This window comes from Hemiscyllium ocellatum, chromosome X, assembly GCF_020745735.1.
Source record: "Hemiscyllium ocellatum isolate sHemOce1 chromosome X, sHemOce1.pat.X.cur, whole genome shotgun sequence".
Taxonomy (NCBI): domain Eukaryota; kingdom Metazoa; phylum Chordata; class Chondrichthyes; order Orectolobiformes; family Hemiscylliidae; genus Hemiscyllium; species Hemiscyllium ocellatum.
In genome coordinates, this window is record NC_083453.1 from 23,123,332 (window position 1) to 23,142,990 (window position 19,659).

Below are 19,659 nucleotides of genomic sequence, written 5' to 3' on the forward strand. Positions count from 1 at the left end.
TGCACATGTCCCACTAATGAATAAAAAATTCCAAGTCAGGATGGTGTGGGGCTTGGAGGGGAACTTGCAAGCAGTAGTCACAGTCTTGACTTGTGCTTTGTAGATGGTGGACAGGCTTCAGTGAGAGAGTCCTTTGCAACAGTATTCCTGGCCTCTCACCTGATGTGTAGCCACAGTATGGATAAGACTGGTCTATTGAGTTTCTGGTCAATGATAATCCCCAGGAAGTTGAATAGTGGGTGATGCAGCAATAATAATGCTATTGAATGTCAAAGGGCAGTGGTTGGAAACTTGCTTGTTGGAAATGGTCATTGCCTGACACTTACATAACAAACAACATTCAAGCCACGTCTCAGCTCAAACCTGGATGTTGTCCACGTCTTGCTGTATATGGACACAGACTGTTTCAGACCCTCCAGCTCTAGAGGTGTAGAACATCTCTGAACAGGTGGACTCGGAAAACATCCACCCTGAAAACTTCCTGCAGGGATGCTCTGTGACTGCAATGACAGATCTCCAACAACCACAACCATCTTCCTTTTTGTTAGGTATCACTGACCAACAGACAGCTTTCCGCCCTCGATTCCAATTTTTCCAGGGAACTTGATGTCACAGTCAAATGCCTTGATGTCAAGTACAGTCCCCCTCACCGGAGAGGCTGGGTTCGATTAATCCTGCTTTTTGTTGACAGGACATACCGTGGCAGGGAGTGTAGTGATTGCTGGTAAATCTGCAAGTTTTCTTGCCCATACTTGACCCGATACCATGAGACCTCATGGGGTCTAGAGTCAATGTTGAGAGCTCCCAGATATGGTCTCAGCTCTGGTGGGTCTGTCCTGCTGGTTGGGCAGGACATATCCAGGGAGGTTGATGGTGGTGTTTGGGACATTATAAAGATAGGATTCCATGAGTATGGCTACATCAGGCTGTTACTTGACTGGTCTAAGATATCGATTTTAGCACTAACCTTATATATAGAGTTAGAATCATACATCATGGAAACAGGCCCTTCAGCCCAACTCGTCCAAACCAACCAGGTTTCCTGAACTGAACTAGTCCTGTAGTTCTGAGAAAGGCCGCTTGACCTGAAATTTTAAATGGGACTTCTCTCCACAGATGCTGTCAGACCTGCTGAGCTTTTCCAGCAATTTCTGTTTGTTTCCCATTTATAGCATCCATAGTTCTTCCAGCTTTTATTTAGTCTCATTTGCCAGCATCCTATTCATATATCCATCCAGATACATTGTAAAGGTTGTAACTGTACCAGCCTCCAACCACTTCCTCTGGCAGCTTTTTCCACACGCGTACCACCCTGTGTGGAAAAACGTTGTCCTCAGCTCCCTTTTAAATCTTCCTCCTCACACCTAAAACCTATGCCCTTTAGTTTTGGACTCCCATACCCTGGGGAGAAGACCTTGGTTATTCATGCTCTGTATGATTTAATAAACCCATAGAAAGGTCACCCCTCATCCTCTTATGCTCCAGGGAAAAAGGTCCCAGCCTATCTAGCCTCCTCTTAGAGTTCAAACCCTCCAGTCTCAGTCACATCCTGATAAAGGTTTTCTGCACCCTTTCCACTATAATTCCCAGAATTATACACAGTACTCCAAATGTGGCCTCAATGTCTTGTACAGTTGTAATATGATGTCCCAGCTCCTGTACTCAATGCTCTGTCTGAAGGCTAGCATGCCAAATGCCTTCTTCACTACCCTTGTGATGCCAGCTTCAAAGAACTATATGCATGCAACCCTAGGTCTCTGTTTGACAACACTCTTCAGGGCCCTCCCATTAACAGTGTAAATCTTGCCCTGGTTTGTTTTAGAAAAATGCAACACCTTGCATTTATCTGAATTAAACACCCTCTGGTTTAATTCCTGGCGCAGTTGGTCAAGATCCCTTTATAATCTTGCTATAGTGGACAGTGAAGGTTATCTAAGATTTTGGTGTTATCAGCAAACTACTGACCGTGCCTCCTATATTCTCATCCAAATGGTTTTATATAAATGACGAACACCAGTGGAGCCAGCACTGGTCCTTGCAACACACCATGGTCACAGACCACCAGTCTGAACAGCAACCCTCTACCTCCTCCCCGTCTCCTACCATCAAGCCAATTTCGTATCTGATTGGCCAGCTCTCCCACACAATCAAATCTTAATAACCAGTCCACCATGGGGAACCTTGTTAAAAGGCCTTGCCAAAGTTCATCTAGACAATGTCTACTGCTCTGTCTTCATCCATCTTCTTGGTCCCCTATTCAAAAACCTCAATCAAATAGAGAGGATTTCCCACGCACAAAGCCATGCTGACTATCCCAAATCTGTCCTTGCCTTTTGAAAAGCATGAAGGTCCTGTCTCTCAGAATCACCTCTAACAACTTACCCACCACTGACATGAGACTCACTGTTCTGTAGTTCCCTGGCCTTTCTTAACTAACAGCAAAACATTAGCCACCTTCCAGTTTTCTGGTATCTCATCCATGCCTATTGATGATATAAATATTTCTGCTAGCAGCCCGGCAATTTCTTCCCTAGCTTCCCACATTCTGGGATACACTTGATCAGGTCCTTGGAATTTATCTATCTGTATACTTTTTAAGATCTCCAGCACCTCCTCTTCTGCAATGTGGGCTCTTTTCAAGACATCACTCTTTTGAGTTCCCTAGCCTCCACAGTATATACAGACAAAATATTCATTTAGGATCTTACCAATCCTCCGCAGTTCTACACGTAGACAGCCTTGTTGAGCTTTAAGGGGCCCTTTTCTCTCCCTAGTTACTTTTCATCTTCTTGTAGAATCTCTTTGGGTTCTCCTTTACCCATGTTAGGAAGGAAGGCTTTGTAGGATCAACAAAATAGGGTTCATCATTGTCATTTCCAGCACTTCAACCTGCTGGACCATCCAGCATTGACCTAAATTTGTTTGGACTTCATGGTGGTTTGATACAACAAGTGGCTTCTTGGGCCATTTCAGAGGGCAGCTAGGAGTCAACCACATTACGGTGGTCAGACCAGGTGAGGAGGACAGATTTCTTCCCCCAAAGCTTCAAGAGGTCTTATGATAATGGCTTCACTGTCACCGTTAGACGAGTGTTTAAATTCCAGATTTAGGAATTAAACTCAAATTTCACCACCTGCAGTCATGGAATTTATGTTCCCCAATAACCTGGGTCTCTGAATGACTAGTGCAGTGATATTTCCACTTTGCTCATGTCTCCCCATTACTGTGCCCCTTCAGGGATAAAACAAGGGGGCAAGTAGAGGGATGGGAATCTTTCTTCAAAGTCAATTTGATGGAAAATTAAAGACAGACATGTTGCATTTTCTAAAAGCTAGGGCTTTTATTCTCAGCTTTTATACATGACGACATCATTCACTCTAATTCCTATGCCTTAAAACAGCAAGTGGAAATGGAAAAAACATAACAGAATGAGTTACAGTCAAACTGCATTAATAATAAAGTGAAAAAGCACCTAGTTTATGACTTTTAAAGTTAAGCTCTACGAAGTTCCATTTCGGATTATAATTTCATATATACAGTGAATTTCAAAATCCGTAATACTATATCTTGAGAGGGAAAAAAAAGTCAAACCAAGGAATTACTTCCATGAAGTCTAAAGAAGGCAAGTATCCCAGAAAGCAAAACTGAAACAGACTAACTCATAAGAGCTAATGTAACAACACAAATAGAAACATTTACAGATCATGCTTTTGCATCAGACTCTGTTTATATGGAGTAAGGCAACTAAGGGGAGAGATCATGGAGGACAGCAAGCCAAGTTTCAATCACTAAAATGTTAAAAATAGATGTCTATTCTGGATTGGATTACCTTTGGGGATGAGTAAGAATTTATACAGAATATTACCTACCCATTTAATCTCGAGGGTGAGCCTTTGTCGGGTTAGAGTGTACATGGTGTGTGAAATAAGATTAAACGGGCAGGTAGAGTATATGGTAGAGTAGACTAGAATATACACTGTATTGGAGTGATATTGATGAGCCATTTATAATTTCATAATCGATTTTTCCTTTTGCTCCAATTTGTGCGTAAATTACATTAACCAAACAACTTATTTATTGAATTATTACAACACAAGCAGCCTTTTGGCCCACTGTGTCTGTGGCGGTTCTCTGAAGGACACATTTATGTAGTGCCATTTTCATAGCTCCTCCTCATAACCCCGTATATCCTTCTTTTTCAGAAAACAATTCAATTTCCTCGAGTGCCTGATGGAACCTGCCTCCCCCCACACACAGGAAATACATTTCAGATCCTAATTGTTCACTATGTGAAAAGGTTTCTCACACCGCCATTGCTCCTCTTGCTAGTTACCTTCATTCTAAGCTCTCTGGTTCTCACTCCTTTCAAACGTGGGAATGTTTTTTCCCTATTTAATCTGTCCAGGCCCCTCATGATTACGAATACATCTATCAAATCTGCTCCTCAACCTTCTCTTCCCCAAGGAAAACCAATGCCAACCTCTCCCATCCATCTATGTTAAATCAAGTTCCTCATCCCTGGAACAAATTTGGAGAAACTGTTTTGCACTTTTCCCTAATATCATCACATCTCTCCTTAAGTGTGGCACCTAGAACTGGATGAAAAACCCCATCTCCCAAAACTTCTGCACATACACACGCAGGTCCACCTGCTCCTATACTCCCTTCAGAACTGGATCCTTTGGTAAAACGAATGCAAAGACACCATGTAAAACAAACAAAAGAAAAAATCACTTCACATTTCTCAGCCATTGAATTTCATCGACCACTTGTCCATCCATTCCAATTTGTCTACATCCTTTTGAAGTGCTACATTATCCTCATCTTTGTTTACAATGCTTTCAAGTTCTGTATCATGGTCACATTTGGAAATTGTGCCTTGTACCCCAAGGTCTATATCACTTATATACATCAAGACAAGCAAGGGGACCTCTTGTACAAACCTTTCTCTGGTCTGAAAAAAACGGATTTACCATTATCATTTCCTATTACTCAGTCAATTCTGTATCCAATGTCACTCTTGTCCTCTTTATTCCATGAATTATTATTTTTGCACTGTTACAAACTAGACATTAAATGCTAGTTATCAGTGTCCAGGTACATATTTTTCTAGTCAGAGTTTTATTTTTCAACTTTCACAAAAATGCAACCACACTGATTACACCTTCCCTCCATTAACCTATGACCATCACCTGTTCACTTGGTCAATTTGGTTTCAGGCCCCCCTGTCAGACCCTTCCCAAAGATAACCCTCAAGCCTGTTGAGAGGCACTTTAAGTCTCTAAAAGGATCCTAACTTGCAGTGGAGCCTGTTCCAATAGGACACTTGAAAATATTTCTAATACAGGTGTACCAATTTTAACATTAGCCATTCGAATAACACTGCAAAGTGAATGTGCATTACATAATATTGCCATAATTCTACTGAAAGATCCATTTACTACCACGGATCTTAAAAAAGGTACCTTCACCTCTTAAATAGATTTCCTTAAAAACACTGGTCCTGCAAAATTCGAAATCATAAATCACTGTAAGAAGGACCCAGGTCATTGCTTCAATCTTCTGCAGACGATTTCCTTAAACGTCTCATTCTACTAACTGCTTCCCAAACTAGCTTGGCAGTAAATTTAGTGCACTCAATTTTACTTGATTAACTTTTAAAAATACACAGGGTAATGCGAAACTTTGGATTTTTGATTAATTGCAAACACTACTATATTCTTTCAATATTTACTTTGAAAAACTGCGTATTTGCGCTACAATATAATTGTCAATAGACGGGGGACTATTTCAGGTTAGGAAAAATTGCAATGCTTTGAATTGTCTTGTTAATTTCAATCAAGTACTACATTTTCACTTTGTTGTGTTATCTGCACTACTTAATTCAATTTTTTTTGCACAAACATAAGTCATCAGTACTTATAAAACACATCAGCTTGTGTTAGCTACTTGACCACAAAATTAACAGATCTCAAGCTCTCAGCCTGCAACAACTTCTCAATACATTGAGTCAATTTTCAGTTTTACAAACTTGTTTACTACCCTCTGGACTAAATTCAGCTGACATCTAACAGAATTCATTAATATATTGGTTTTTAGTAGATTTGACTCGACCAAGTTTCCTATACTAACAAAAATGTATGTTCAATTTCATTTCCATTTTAAATATCCAAGGCGCCCATGCTCTGCTTCAGCCCATGAACAAATTTGCCTGTCCTCTACTCAGCATCTCCACACAAAAATCCTGTTGAAATGGAGAAGGTGGCATTAACAGTTCTATGACACCAGGCACAAGAGGTAGATACTTTCCTCACTGGGAAAGAGAAGCAAATTGTCTATTAACATTGGTTAAACTGGGTTTGCTCTTATTTTCAGTTTGTACAGGAAAATGCAAAAAAAAAGTGAACAGAAATCTTAATTCAGAGTTCACAACTGACAAAATTAATCCTTTTTGTGACAAACAGCCACCTGGATAACTTGGCATTTGAGAATCCTCGTTCTGGAACTCACAGGCATTTTAAAACTCAGTTGAATTCATTAGAGACATATCCACTGTATTCAGGAGTGCATTCAGCTCAAACTCTGAGGGCACCGGAATGTTTTCCACACTGGGGGGCGGAGAAGGAAAAAAAAAAGAAAAGTCAGGATTGACATTACTGTTTCTAAAAGTGGAGTCATGTAGTAAGAGTTTCAAATTAATTTTTTCACTGGTTCCAATTATATGTTGTATTTACTATTGAAATTAATATTCTAGCTTTACTAAGCGATGTAAAGTTATTGAATCATAATTTGCTATACAGAACCTAAACATATGTGGTACTATACAAAATAGGGTTGGGACTGAGATTCAGCTGACAGCTAAGGTCAGAAGTTGAGTGAGATGAATTCAACATGCTTATTGATTTTGAACAATGTAGCTGTGAATAATTTATGAATGAATAGGTGGCTAATGGGCTTATAGGATGTGTCAACCAATCTAACTTGTCAACTGTATAAATCCTTTCACCTTTTAGCTGAACTAGACATGGAAGGGTCTTTATTTTCAGTATTAAAAATTGCATTGGCACAACACAGTATATTTCAGAAACATCTGAAAATGCTTCATACACTGTAAATTATATTGCGCAGTTATTGCTATATAATGACATATTATATGCTTTGCATGGAGCAAAATACTACAAACAATACAAGGATGAATGATCAGTTTTTTGTGACTGGATGAGAGAAGGGCTAGGGCATCAGGAGAAAACAAAACAAGCAGCTATAAAATCAGATACAAGTATTCCTGAGCACTCCACTGAAGAGCGAGCCTGACATTCAGGATAGAGTGAGTCTTGAAGAGGGAGCTCGCAGGTGGATGCTGTTCCCATGCATCTACTGAACCTTGTTCTTTGAGGTAGTAGAGGTCTGGTAGGTATTGTCAAAGGAACATTGGCAAGTTGCTGCAGTGCATTTTATAAACAGTGCGGCTAACATGAGCTGCTGGTGGAGGGAGTTCAAGTTGAAAGGTGGTGGACGGAGGAAATTTTACCTGCAACAAAAGGGATCTAAATATGTTGATTTGTCTCACCCTCTTACAAACTGCTGATCGTCATCAAAGTTCACGTCCATGTCATTCTCACTTCCAAATGAAGTAACGAGATGGTTGCTATTCCAAAGAAAGACAAAGTATTAGTCAGGTCAATGTAATATGTTTGCCTTGCTACATGGCTGTGAACTCCAAGAACCTGGAGTGTGAAAGCAAAGCTTTAAAAAGAGTTTAACTTGTTACTGAATCTTTAAAATACTATGACACTGTATATCAACTATTGGCTAATGCTGTGATTACCCACACAGAATTCATGGTCTTGGGTGTTCAATTCGGAGAAGTTAGTTATTTTAACAAGGGAACTTGTGAAAACATCTAGGAGCTGCACAAGTACCTTAAAGCAGTGAAAGAACAGCACTAGCTTCTTTTTGCTCAGGCAGTAATAACACTTGAGAGAGACATGCTGTCTAAGCATTTTGTCTTGGACTTGTCAGGACAGATGCAAGAGGAAACAATTTACACTCTGTGAGAAGAGGTACTTCATTAGTTGGCAAATTAACTCCAATTAATTAAGGCACTGTCATTGGGGATGGCCGTCTCCCAAGCTTTTGGCAAATTGTAAAGGCTCCACGCTAGAACATGTTCTGTTTTCGAAGGACAGAACCCTGCATATAAATATGTAGCATGTAGAAGTGAGCCGCATTGCAAGCCCAATTAAATGATTTCAATTTGGCTGTTAGTACTATTGAGGTTGTTTAGTAAATACTATCCAATTGCAGATTCACATCAAATATTGGATACCAAATTTAAGTTTGCAAGTGTGGCTAGGTTCAAAAGCATGGTAATTGCTGTTCCCATTGAAATTTGGTATTCTTGAAATTCTGTCCTGACAACAAGACGAAAAACTTCAGCAACATGTCATTTCTTTTTTACAGCAGTACTTAAATTCTGTACTTCCAAGTGACTATTAATAATACTTTGTATATTGATCCATACAAGTCAGGAGACTTGCTTGTTAATTGATCAATAAAAACTGAACAGCGATACTGGAGCACCCAAAGGGATCAGGGTTATTAAATTCAAGTGAGTTGCACAGAATGAAATGCAGCTCAAGTTGGAGAGGCATAGCCTCATTGCTCATTTGAGGTAGGATTACAGAGGAAAATTCAGCATTCCATTAATATCAGAGTAGTTACAAAAGGTTCATAAACAAAATTCAGATTCTTGACAGTGTGAAAAACCCAACTCTAACACTTTCTCAAACCAAAGTCAAGTCTTTAGAAACAGGACTGACCCCTGAACTGCGTTCGTAAAGTCTTCATTCTGGCTTGTTGGTAAAATCATACTGGGAGGTAATGAAATGGAAGCGTTAACTGCAACATCACCCCTATTAAAAGATAACAAAGTAATTGTATTTTAATCCAGTATTGATTTAATTAAACCTTAAAAAGGTAGATAGTTTAAAAGCAAAGGCTGCTGTCAAATCACAATAGTCCTCTGCGGAACAACCACACAAACTACATATTGTAATGGGAGACCCTGAACTTTTATACAATATCATCTGATATGATCTGAAAGAATACCAGAGTCCTAATGGAGTGCAAGAACATGTGCTGGATATACTCATGAAGATTAACTGGGTGAGGAAAGTAAAAGATAAAGTCGCCATAGTCCAACAGACTATAGGGCTGCTCTCATTAGAAGGGAGGTGATCGGAGAGGTTCAAAAGACAGGACCTTCTTAGAAACCTTAGACAGTATAGGAATTGAACCTACGCTCTAGGTGGTTCCCTGCATCTCAAACCAGCCATCGAACTAACTGAGCTAACTGACACCTGACTGGGTGAGAATTAGTTATTTAAATGTGGGGAGCTATGAACTAGTGGAAAGAGAGAGTGTTTTCTGGAATGGAGCTAACTGAAATGAAGTGCTCTCTGAATTCTGTTTAAATAGTTATTTTTTGGAGTTTAACATGATACCGCAAATTGCGCTTCTACTAAAAGTAATCGACTTTCTGCAATCTGTTCATATTTTATCCAGACTCTGAAACACTTACAACAACATTGACAAATGTGTAGATGGGCTAGATTTAATAGGGCACCAAAGACAACCCACCTCCCTTCCCCTCACTGACTAGGGACGGTGGAAACAGGGGAAAGAACAGTTGCCCTGCAGTATTTATTGACCAACTGACTGTTAACCTTCAGCAGGCAGGACTGCGGTCTCTCAGGAACAGGAAAAGTATCTCCTCAGATAACTCCTAAAAATTATGGAAAGAAAACAGACACCGGTGCAAGCGAGGGGAGAGAATTACTTAGAGTGAAAGGAAGAGAACTATAGAAGAAAAGAGAAGAGAATTAGCAGAAAAGGGGGAAAAGAACTGCTAATGGAAATTCAACTAAATTTGTTAACACCAGTTCTTATAAGCAACTTCTATACTTACTTATCGTAGCTGATGTTACCCGGATTGCATGGAACCTGGGACCATCCTGGCATTTCAGGCATTGTACACGCCACACAAGACTGTGACACTGGTGAGGGTACCATGGGTTGTGCCACCACTTGTGCTTGTTCGCTGAAATAACACGTAAAAGCGATGAGCATTTAGCAGTCTCTCTCTCTCTGAGGGCACAGGAAAGACTTATGCATAGGAAAATGGCAAGTAGGTTATTGACAGACTCAAGGGGTGAGATGAATATGAAAAGCAGGTCATGCTCAACTAATCTACTGGAATTCTATGAAGACGTTACGAGCACAGTAGACAACGGGAACCCAATAGTTGCGGTCCCTAGATTTCCAAAAGGCATTTGACATTGTGCCACACAAAAGGCTGCTGCACAAGATAAAGATGCAAAGCGTTACAGGCAACGTATTAGCATGGATAGAGGATTGCTTAACTAACTGGAAGCATAGAATGGGGATAAATGAGTGTTTTTCTGGTTGGTGATCAGTGACTTATGCTGTCCCTCAGGGCTCAGTGTTCAGACTGCAGTTATTCACAATTTACATAGATGATTTGGTGTTGGGACCCACATGTGGCGTGTCAAAGTTTGCCGATGACACTAAGATGAGTGGTAGAGCAAAGTGTGCAGTGGGCTATGAAACTTTGCAGTGGGACATCGATAGTTTAAGTGAGTGGGCAAAGGCCTGGCAGATGGAGTACAATGTTGATAAATGTGAAGTCATCCATTTTTGGTAGGAATAACAGTAAAAAGGATTGATTTGAATGGTAAGAAGTTGCAGCGTGCTGCTGTGCAGAGGGACCTGGGTGTCCTTGTGCATGGATCACAGAAGGTTGGTTTGCAGGTGCAACAGGTAATTAAGGCGGCAAATGGAATTTTGTCTTTCATTGCTAACGGGATTGAGTTTAAAAGCAGGGAGGTTATGTTACAGCTGTATAGCTGGTGAGGCCACACCTGGAGTACTGTGTGCAGTTTTGGTCTCCTTACTGGAGAAAGGATGTACTGGCAGTGAAGGGGGTGCAGAGGAGGTTCATTAGGTAGATTCCAGAGTTGAGGGGATTGGCTTATGAGGAGAGACCGAGTAGATTGGGATTATATCCATTGGAATCTACAAGAATGAGGTGGGGATCTTTTAGTAATTAATGAAGTTATGAACGGAATAGATAAGATAGAAGTAGAGAGGATGTTCCCACTGGCAGGTGAAACTGAAGGCAAAGCCTCAAAATTAGGGAGAGCAGATTTCAGACTGAATTGAGGAGGAACTTCTTCACCCAGAGGGTTATGAATCTGTGGAATTCCCTGCTCAGTGAAGCAGCTGAGCCTTCCTCATTGAGTGTTTTTAAAGCTAAGGTAGACAATTCTTTGAACAGTAAAGGAATTAAGGGATATGGTGAGAAGGCAGGCAAATGGAGCGGAGTCCACAAAAAGATCAGCTATGACCTTATTGAATGGCAGAGCAGGGCTCGACGGGCCAGATGGCCTACTCCTGATTCTTAGGTCCTTATGAATCAAGTCATGCTGTTGACTACACTTGTTGCAGGTTTGCAACTGAAGAATAAATTAACAGCTTTGGAATGATTATGGGCCGTAATTTCAATGAAAAGTTCAGCTGATGTTATTAATAGTTATTTATAACAGTCACTTAACTCTCAGAGTTAAATTACAGACTTGAAACATTTCTTACATAGAAAGCAGAGGGGGCCAGGCAGTCAAAATGTTACAGTAGTTAAAAGATTCAATAAAGCAGATTGGGAGAAATAATTGCCTTTGGTGGCCCACAGCAAGGGAGCATATTTTAAAATTAACGTTTAGGACACTCAGGATTGATGTCCGGAAGCATCTTTTCACACAAAGGATAATGGAAATTTGGAACTGTCTTATTAAAAAAGACTGCAAAGACTGGTGGGAGGAAGAGTGAGATAGAGATAGGAGTTGGGGGGTGAAGTGAAGAGATAGAGCACACGAAATTGAGGTCCTTATCAACTGTAATCTAATTGAGTAGCGAAACAGACACAATGAAGGTCTAAAGGTGTTGGGAGTGGAAAAGTAAAATCATTCTCTGCCATTTGGATGAATAAGCCTGGCAATCAAACAAAGACAGCTCGTGTGGAGAAACAGCATTGAATCCTTCCAGTCACTGTCAATGTGTCAAAGCTGCAGAGTGTTCATGGGAGGGAAGGAACACAGATGCAATTACACAGAATGTAGTTGGTAATTTTGCTTAAAAAGCCTTTTGATGATATGGTAAGAGCTGGAAATCGAAGATTTAAGTGTGCATTTGGGGAGCTGACAACACATGCAAAGACTTTAGAGGTAAAAGGGACATTGGCAACGTGACATTAGTTTGTAAGGACAGAAATGGTTGAGAATTGGGATTTTTGACTGGGGTGGCGACAACCGTTTGGAAAGGGAAGGGTATAGTATTCAAGTAGAAGAATAGATTTACGATATCAGTTAGCATGATAGAACAGGCTTGTCGGACTAAATGGTCTATTGTTCCTATCAGAGTGAACCACAAGGATGGCAGCCATGAAGATTTTTATTTAAAAATGAGAGGTAATGTCAAAGGATAAAGGTGACAGTGTGGTTTAGCAAATGGACAGCTGCAACAAAGGAAGGCAAAAAGATTAGGCTGTTAGTAGTGGTTGAGGGAGAAGAATTTATTCCAGGGGGCAAACAGGAAGTACATGGATGTAGGTAATGAGTGATAGTAGGAAGTGGTCAGAAATGCCCTGGGTCAGTGATTGATACCTTCAGAAGTCATAGGATTCAGGAGATGGCTGACAATATCAGCAAGAGGCAGAGAAGGTCGATATTTCCTGAACGTTAGTTAACTTTGAGAGATGGAAATGGGAAGTGTACCAATCATTCTGCAGCATACCTGAGGTTTCCTGTCATGAGTGCACATTTAGACAATTGGACTTATCGTCCATAAGTATTTTCTGGGCAGGTACACTTCACTCACTAAAATTAGCAAAGGTCAACAAATTAGGCCTCACATGATTGTGTTTGCTTACCCATTCACTGTAGTTTTTACTCCAGCATGGAGATACCCATCTTTTCCCTTCACTTCCTCTGTGGAAAATAAAACCAGATTCTTTGATGGTCTAACCCGAACATGTTCAGCAACAAAAACCAAGAGTCTTTCAAAGATTTTTAAACTATTGATCACTGAAGTGTTAAACTAGACACTATCAAATCACACAGGGATGATATTCATACATTTGACTGAATTTCTGAGTGCAATTTAAAAATCACATAAATTAATGTTGAAACATAGGAGCCCAAGTAACCCACTCAGCCCTCTGCACCCTCTGTAATTCAATTTTGAATAAGGTTGATCTGTATTTCAACTCCATGTATCTGCCTTTGCACCAAATTCCTCAATGTTTTTATCCTTACAAAAAATAATTCCCCAAACAACTGGCAACATCGATTAAAGTTTTGACTGCCATCTCCTATCGCCATTGATTGCAATTATAACCCACACTCTTGCCCCTAATTCATATGTTTAGTGTGACCCAGTACAGGCACAAGGATAATTTAAAGTAAGTCAGAAGCGATAAATACTGAATATGAACAGGGTGAGAAATCAACTATTTGTCACCATGCACGTAGGCCCAGAAATGGCTGACATTTTTATTCATTTTGTATGGAGTTCTTTTCTGAAAAAAAATGACGAATAACCTACTTTGTGAATCAGTGGAACTTGGTTAACTTCTGATTTAAATTCACCATTTTGCAAGTGGAGATTGAATCAATTTTTTGAGAAACGTAGGAGGCAATTTTCATGTACTTACTGCTTATTTATGCTAGAAAATGGGGCAGGAAGCAAATATACTTCAAGAAACAAAGGTCACCCATGGGTCATCTGAGGCACCTGACATGACTGACTTAATTTGAGTGGGCCATGAATTTAGTGGCCTGACAAATAGGCAGGAACTTTATTTCAATATTTAAATTGGCATTCCAAGCCATTTTAAATAAGCCAATAGACCATAATACACAGAAGCAGAAATTAGGCCATTCAGTCCATAGAGTCTGCTCCACCACTCAATCATGGCTAATACGTTTCTCATCCCCATTCTCCCTGTAACCATTGATCCTCAAGAACCTAATACACAGAACATGCACTATGCTTGTTCTGCCTGTGGCTCCCATACAATTTGGTTTGACTTAAACAGTATCCTTAAAGGAACACTGCAGATTTTGCCATTTATTTACGCTTCCCTTTCCACATCCTCCAATAACTGAGCCATCAGCCAACACAGTGCAGGAGCTAGCGGTCTTTCCATCCTCCCTAATCAGCAAGAACGTCTGATTCACATGGAGCCAATGAGTGCACCAATCAGGTCCAGCTTTGAAACTTTCAGAATATATAGACTAGGAAAAGTAGGCCATTTGGTCTCTCAAATCTATCCTGTTATTTCATAAGATTTAATTGACTGGTCGAAGTACAGCCACGAATTCAAACTTCCCACCTACCTGTAAGAAACAGGAACAGGGGTAGGCCATTCCGCCCTCCTCCATTCAACGGGATCGTGGCTGATCCGACAGTTCTCATGTCTACTTTCCCACCCTTTCCCCACAACCTTCGATTCTTAATCAGTTGGGGAATTGATCTCATCCTTAAATACATACAAGGACCCTGCCCCACAGCTCTCTGTGGTAAGGAGATCCAAAGACTCTCAAATCAAGAACTTCCTCCCCATCTCAGTCTTAAATTGGTGCCCCTTTGAGGATGTGCGCTCTGGTCCTACAAGCTCCCATGACAGGGAACTTCCTCTCAGCATTAACCCTGTCAAGACTCTTAAGAATCCTCTATGTTTCAATGAGCTTATCCTTCACACTCCAATAATCTTACATCCCTTTGCTTCCCTTTAGCCTTAAAATGTTGATTTACTCTTAAGTTTGTACTCTTTATCCCTCCTGTCATGGTCTGTTTCTCATTTCCTGTATTAAGGCCTTTCTCTTTTGCCTAATCTCTAACCCTCCGAGTTACCACATCTTCCCAAATTCAATCCCTTGCTCCCACTACTTAGTTTAAAATCATCTCTACTTCCCTAGTCACAAGACTCACAAGAACGCATGCTCAGCTGAGTTCAAATAGAGACTGTCCCAATGACACAGATCCCAAATGCTGATGCCAATGCCTTGTGAACCATAGAACATTATAGCACAGTACAGGCACTTCAGCCCTCAATGTTCGAACTACTACTTCCGCACTAGCCACACATTAATCTCTCTCAGAAGTAGGGATGTCTTACTGCAGATAGACAGGGCGTTGGTGACACCACACCCAGAGTGTTAAGTGCAATTTTGGTCTCTCTACCTAAGAAAGGGTACACTTGCCAATGAGGGTATGCAATGGGAGGTTCACTGGGCTGATCCAAGGGATGGTAGGAGTGAGTTGTCTTATGAAGAAAGATTTGTTTAACTTGATCTGTATTCATTACAGTTTAGAAGGATGAGAGGGCATCTGATTGAAATGTATAAAATTCTAATAGAGCTGTCAGAATAGATGCAGCAAGGATGTAACCCCCTGAGTGGGGAGCCTAGAACCAGGGGACACAGTTTCAGGATACAAGGTAGGCCATTTAGGACAGAGGTGAGGAAACGTTTCTTCACTCTGAGGGTGGCCAACCTGCACAATTTGCTACTACACAAGGCTGTGATTCAGTCACTGAGTCGATTCAAGAAAGAGATTGATCAATTTTTAAGATATTAAAAGGCATCAAGGGGAATGGAGAGAAAGTGGGAATATGGCATTGAGATAGAGGACAACAATGATCACATTGACAGTGGAGTAGGCATAAAAAGGGCTGAATTGCCGAGTGCTACTCCTTGTTTCGGGTTTCAGCGATTATAATGATTTGCCAGATGCTAATTTGAGCATGACTCAGCTGATAATGCAGGGGAAAAAAAAAATCAAAGATTAAGACCTTCGAGATTCTTAATTTGGTTCTTAGCCTCTCATACGGAGTATGCAGAACATCATTCTTTGTCCTGCCAACGTCACTGATACCTACATGGAGCACAATGACTAAATCTTCCCCTTCCACTCCAAGTTCCCCTCCAGCCCTCAGTAGATATCCTGAAGCCTTGCACTGGGCAGCAATACGACCATTTGGACTCATGCTATTTGCTGCTGAGTGATATCAATCACTGACTATATTGTCCCTACATTCATCCCTTAAATGCTTCTATACCACTTTCCATCGTCAGTTAGTTGATCTACTGTGCAATCCCCACTCTCATTCAAACAGGCAGAAAGAACCTTGGATGTGTTGGACAATTGCAAAGACACAGCTCCTGCATTCACACCCTCTGGGTGCCGTTACTCGTCTCACACTCAGTCACACTCTCCTGCTCTTTGGACACTGACCAAAATCAGAAAACCCCATGTTAAGAATTGCAACTGCCTCCTGTTACAAAGGATCGAGGTAACTGCCCCCTCCCGGTTTATATTCAGCCTCCAACTCAACTTGAGCCGAAACTGCTCAAACGTCAAACATTTTCGATGGACATGTTTGTCCTGGATCAAACGGATATCCAGGAGCTTCTGCATGTTGTGGCTGTGAAGCATCAACAATCCTATTGTTCTGTGTTTGAACTAGCTACTTCATTATCGTATTCCATTATGTGTAGTTTAGTTTTTCTATTTTATTTTATCACCCCAGTTCTGATACAATTTTGAACCTAGGAATATAAAAAAAATCTTAGTCGCCTACCAGATAACCGACTAACTTTGCCAATAATACTATGAGTAAAAAGTGAGGTCTGCAGATGCTGGAGATCAGAGCTGAAAATGTGTTGCTGGTTAAAGCACAGCAGGTCAGGCAGCATCCAAGGAACAGGAAATTTGTCGTTTCGGGCCAGAGCCCTGATGAAGCCGAAACGTCGAATTTCCTGTTCCTTGGATGCTGCCTGACCTGCTGTGCTTTAACCAGCAACACATTTTCAGCTATAATACTATAAGAGCCAATTCCTGAAGGTTGATATTGTTAGAAAAAGTAAAAGCAAAGGAATACATCTTTCCCCCTTCTTGCCCCAACCCCCCAGCACAGTATTTCTAGTCACACTTGAGTATGAAGTTGGTGAGTTTCATACACTCCTGACATTAACAGTCTACCTGGCCAAGTTAGAGGGGAACTGGCTTCAGCTCCTTTAACTAATTCCAACTTCCCATCAGTATACACCTTGTCAAAATGAGGTTCTTGTGGTGCAGTGGTAATGTCTCGAACTCTGAGGCAGGAGACCCAGTTCAAGTTCCACTTGCTCCTGAGGTGGGCAAGAACATCGCCCAACAGGTTGATTAGAAAATATCCACACTGTGTTAAAATCTTGCTTAAGGCTGGGAACTTTTCAATTTGAACTGCATGTTTCACAATTTAAACTCGTACACAACATTAAAAGATTTGTAGCTCAGGTTGAGGCTCTGGATGTAAGCTATACCCAGAACAACGTTAAAAATCCTTAGTACCAACTGTCAGCGTTACGTTCTGCAATTGCAACTCCTGTTGTCACCCAAGTAATGCATCAAACAAAAATTGCCCCTGAAAATTTAATAGCAAAAATGTAACCATCAGATCTTTGTGAAGCAGCACTTTGAACAATGTAGAGCAGGAGGTGCTGAGTTTGCTGCAAGCTGTGCATTGTTCTCCCATCAATAATATCAAAGCAGCCCTCGTTCCCCTGCAGTATTACCACACTGTAAACTAATTAGCTATTTGTAACCCAATTGTACACAGCTTAACACAAGACTCTTTGTACCTACTTGTGTAGTACTTTTTGAAGGCTTCATCTTTGGGTCTGCTGGGATACAGATGAAGCAAACGTTCAATATCTCGGACACGATCTCCCAGCGATCGTATAGTTAAATCCTTTGTAGTGAAAGGCTGAACATTGAACACCTGTCTGCCACCTATAACAAAGAACACAATCAGGCCAAAACAATGCATAACATTGGATGGGGAACATCTTCAAGTTGTTGGCTGTACAGTTCAACACTTGAATGCATGCTCAAACAGTTCAGTTAAAAAAAAGACAAACTTTTTGATCGAAACAGCTCAGTAATTTGGACCATGCAATACTGTTGCTTAGCTTATCTTTAAGGAAGTACACCAATCAACAGCATAAATACATTCAAAAGGGAAAGAGCCTGAAGTTAAACAAAAAGTTAATAATTAGTTCAAAAATATTTTTTGCATGGGTCTTCACTTCCAAGCACTGTATATGGAGGAACCTCATCTGAAGGCAACCTGGTTAGTCTTGAGTCACTTAAATGTTTCCAATGATAACACAAAGCTGTATTTTCAACACAAAATACAGGTAGACCTCATATAACATTGCCCCATTTAGCATTATTCTCTTTTAACACTAATTAATGAGACCTGCAATTTCAAACACAACAAGATGCATTTTAATGTTTCCTTCATGATCTGCCAACCCGCATCAATCACAAAGTTTCGATCACTGTGAGTGCACCAAGCACAAAGCAGCTCTCCTGTCAGCGAGCAGTTCGACCACCATGATCACAGAGTGGCTTCGTCAACCCTGGAGCCAATGTGACTCAACATCTCTGTACATAGCAAGGATCCAGCTGCACGAGACTTCAAGTGACTTCCCTGATCTGATGCCAGAGTCTCAACATGAGTGAAGATCAGCTGCAAGAGTCAGGATCAGTTTTGTCAGGTTTAAAAATAAAATCATGAATTATAAAAGGCCCAGCGCTTTTACAGCGTCAGAATTCACACTCAACAATTAAAAGCATGGATGTGCTGAGGGAGAGAATTCCAGCAAATCCCTGCAGGTTGGCTGAAGGAGCAGTGATTGATCACCATTGATATCGGAAAGAGAAAATATGCTGGTAGTAGAGAAGAAAGGGTTCACAGTTCAGCAAGCATAGAGGTGACGTGAGCAATAACATTTGAGCACAGTGTTGTGTAAGTGCAAACAGGATGTACCCTAGGTACAAAGTTACATTCTTCTTGTATATTTTATCTTAATTTCCATTCAGCCAAGTATTTCAACTTAAACACCTACTGAATCCAACTCCAGCTTTCAAGCCGACTCCCACGGAAACCATTGATTCACTTATTTTCAGGAACGGAACCGCTAACTGGAAATATTCACTTCCAAAGTGCCTCACAGTTAGGGAAAATGACTGAAGGTTTTATTGGAAATGTAGCTTTTAAGATTATTTCTGAAGGTGGAGAGATGTAGCAAGGATGAACAGCGGGGTCATATGCATTTAAGCTCGACCACCAATAGTAGAATGGAGAGAAAAGGATACGGATGGAAAAGTTGGAACAACAGAGAGACAGGTCTAGAGGAGCTTGAAGTAGTAGTGGTGGGAATGAGGCCATGGAGAATTCAAATATGGCAAGTTTGAAATTGATGCAGAGACATGGTGTCAATTGAGGATGCAGGGACTAGCGGGCTCGTTTCAGTTCTGCCTCCAGCTTAATAACACCTCTTAAACATTCTGTACTTTTTTTTGGTTATGGAAGTCCATGTTCTTCCTGGATTCCTGTGACCTGTAATTTAAATTTCAAAATGTCCCAATTATCTAAATCATAAACAGTCCCCACAATGCACTTTGATTTGCAGTATATCAAATAGAGGAGCCAACATTATAAATGAATGGGCCCTCTTGTGATGCAGTGGT

General features: G+C 40.7%; 1 protein-coding gene across 3 annotated transcripts in view; it reads right to left on the reverse strand.

Annotated features, from left to right (window-relative positions):
* Positions 1 to 3,320: 3,320 nt before the first annotated feature.
* The window catches only part of LOC132805836 (signal transducer and activator of transcription 5B-like), a 153,781-nt gene continuing 137,442 nt past the window's right edge, over positions 3,321 to 19,659 (reverse strand). For 2 of the 3 annotated variants that reach the window (XM_060821139.1, XM_060821138.1), the window contains 6 exons: positions 17,767 to 17,913; positions 13,007 to 13,064; positions 9,971 to 10,102; positions 8,823 to 8,915; positions 7,571 to 7,648; positions 3,321 to 6,608 (listed from right to left, as the gene is read on the reverse strand). In XM_060821139.1, coding sequence (XP_060677122.1) covers positions 6,518 to 6,608; positions 7,571 to 7,648; positions 8,823 to 8,915; positions 9,971 to 10,102; positions 13,007 to 13,064; positions 17,767 to 17,913 — 599 coding nt within the window. In that variant the 3' untranslated portion in view covers positions 3,321 to 6,517. The remainder of the gene's footprint in view (positions 6,609 to 7,570; positions 7,649 to 8,822; positions 8,916 to 9,970; positions 10,103 to 13,006; positions 13,065 to 17,766; positions 17,914 to 19,659) is intronic. The other variant, XM_060821140.1, reaches the window with a different exon arrangement.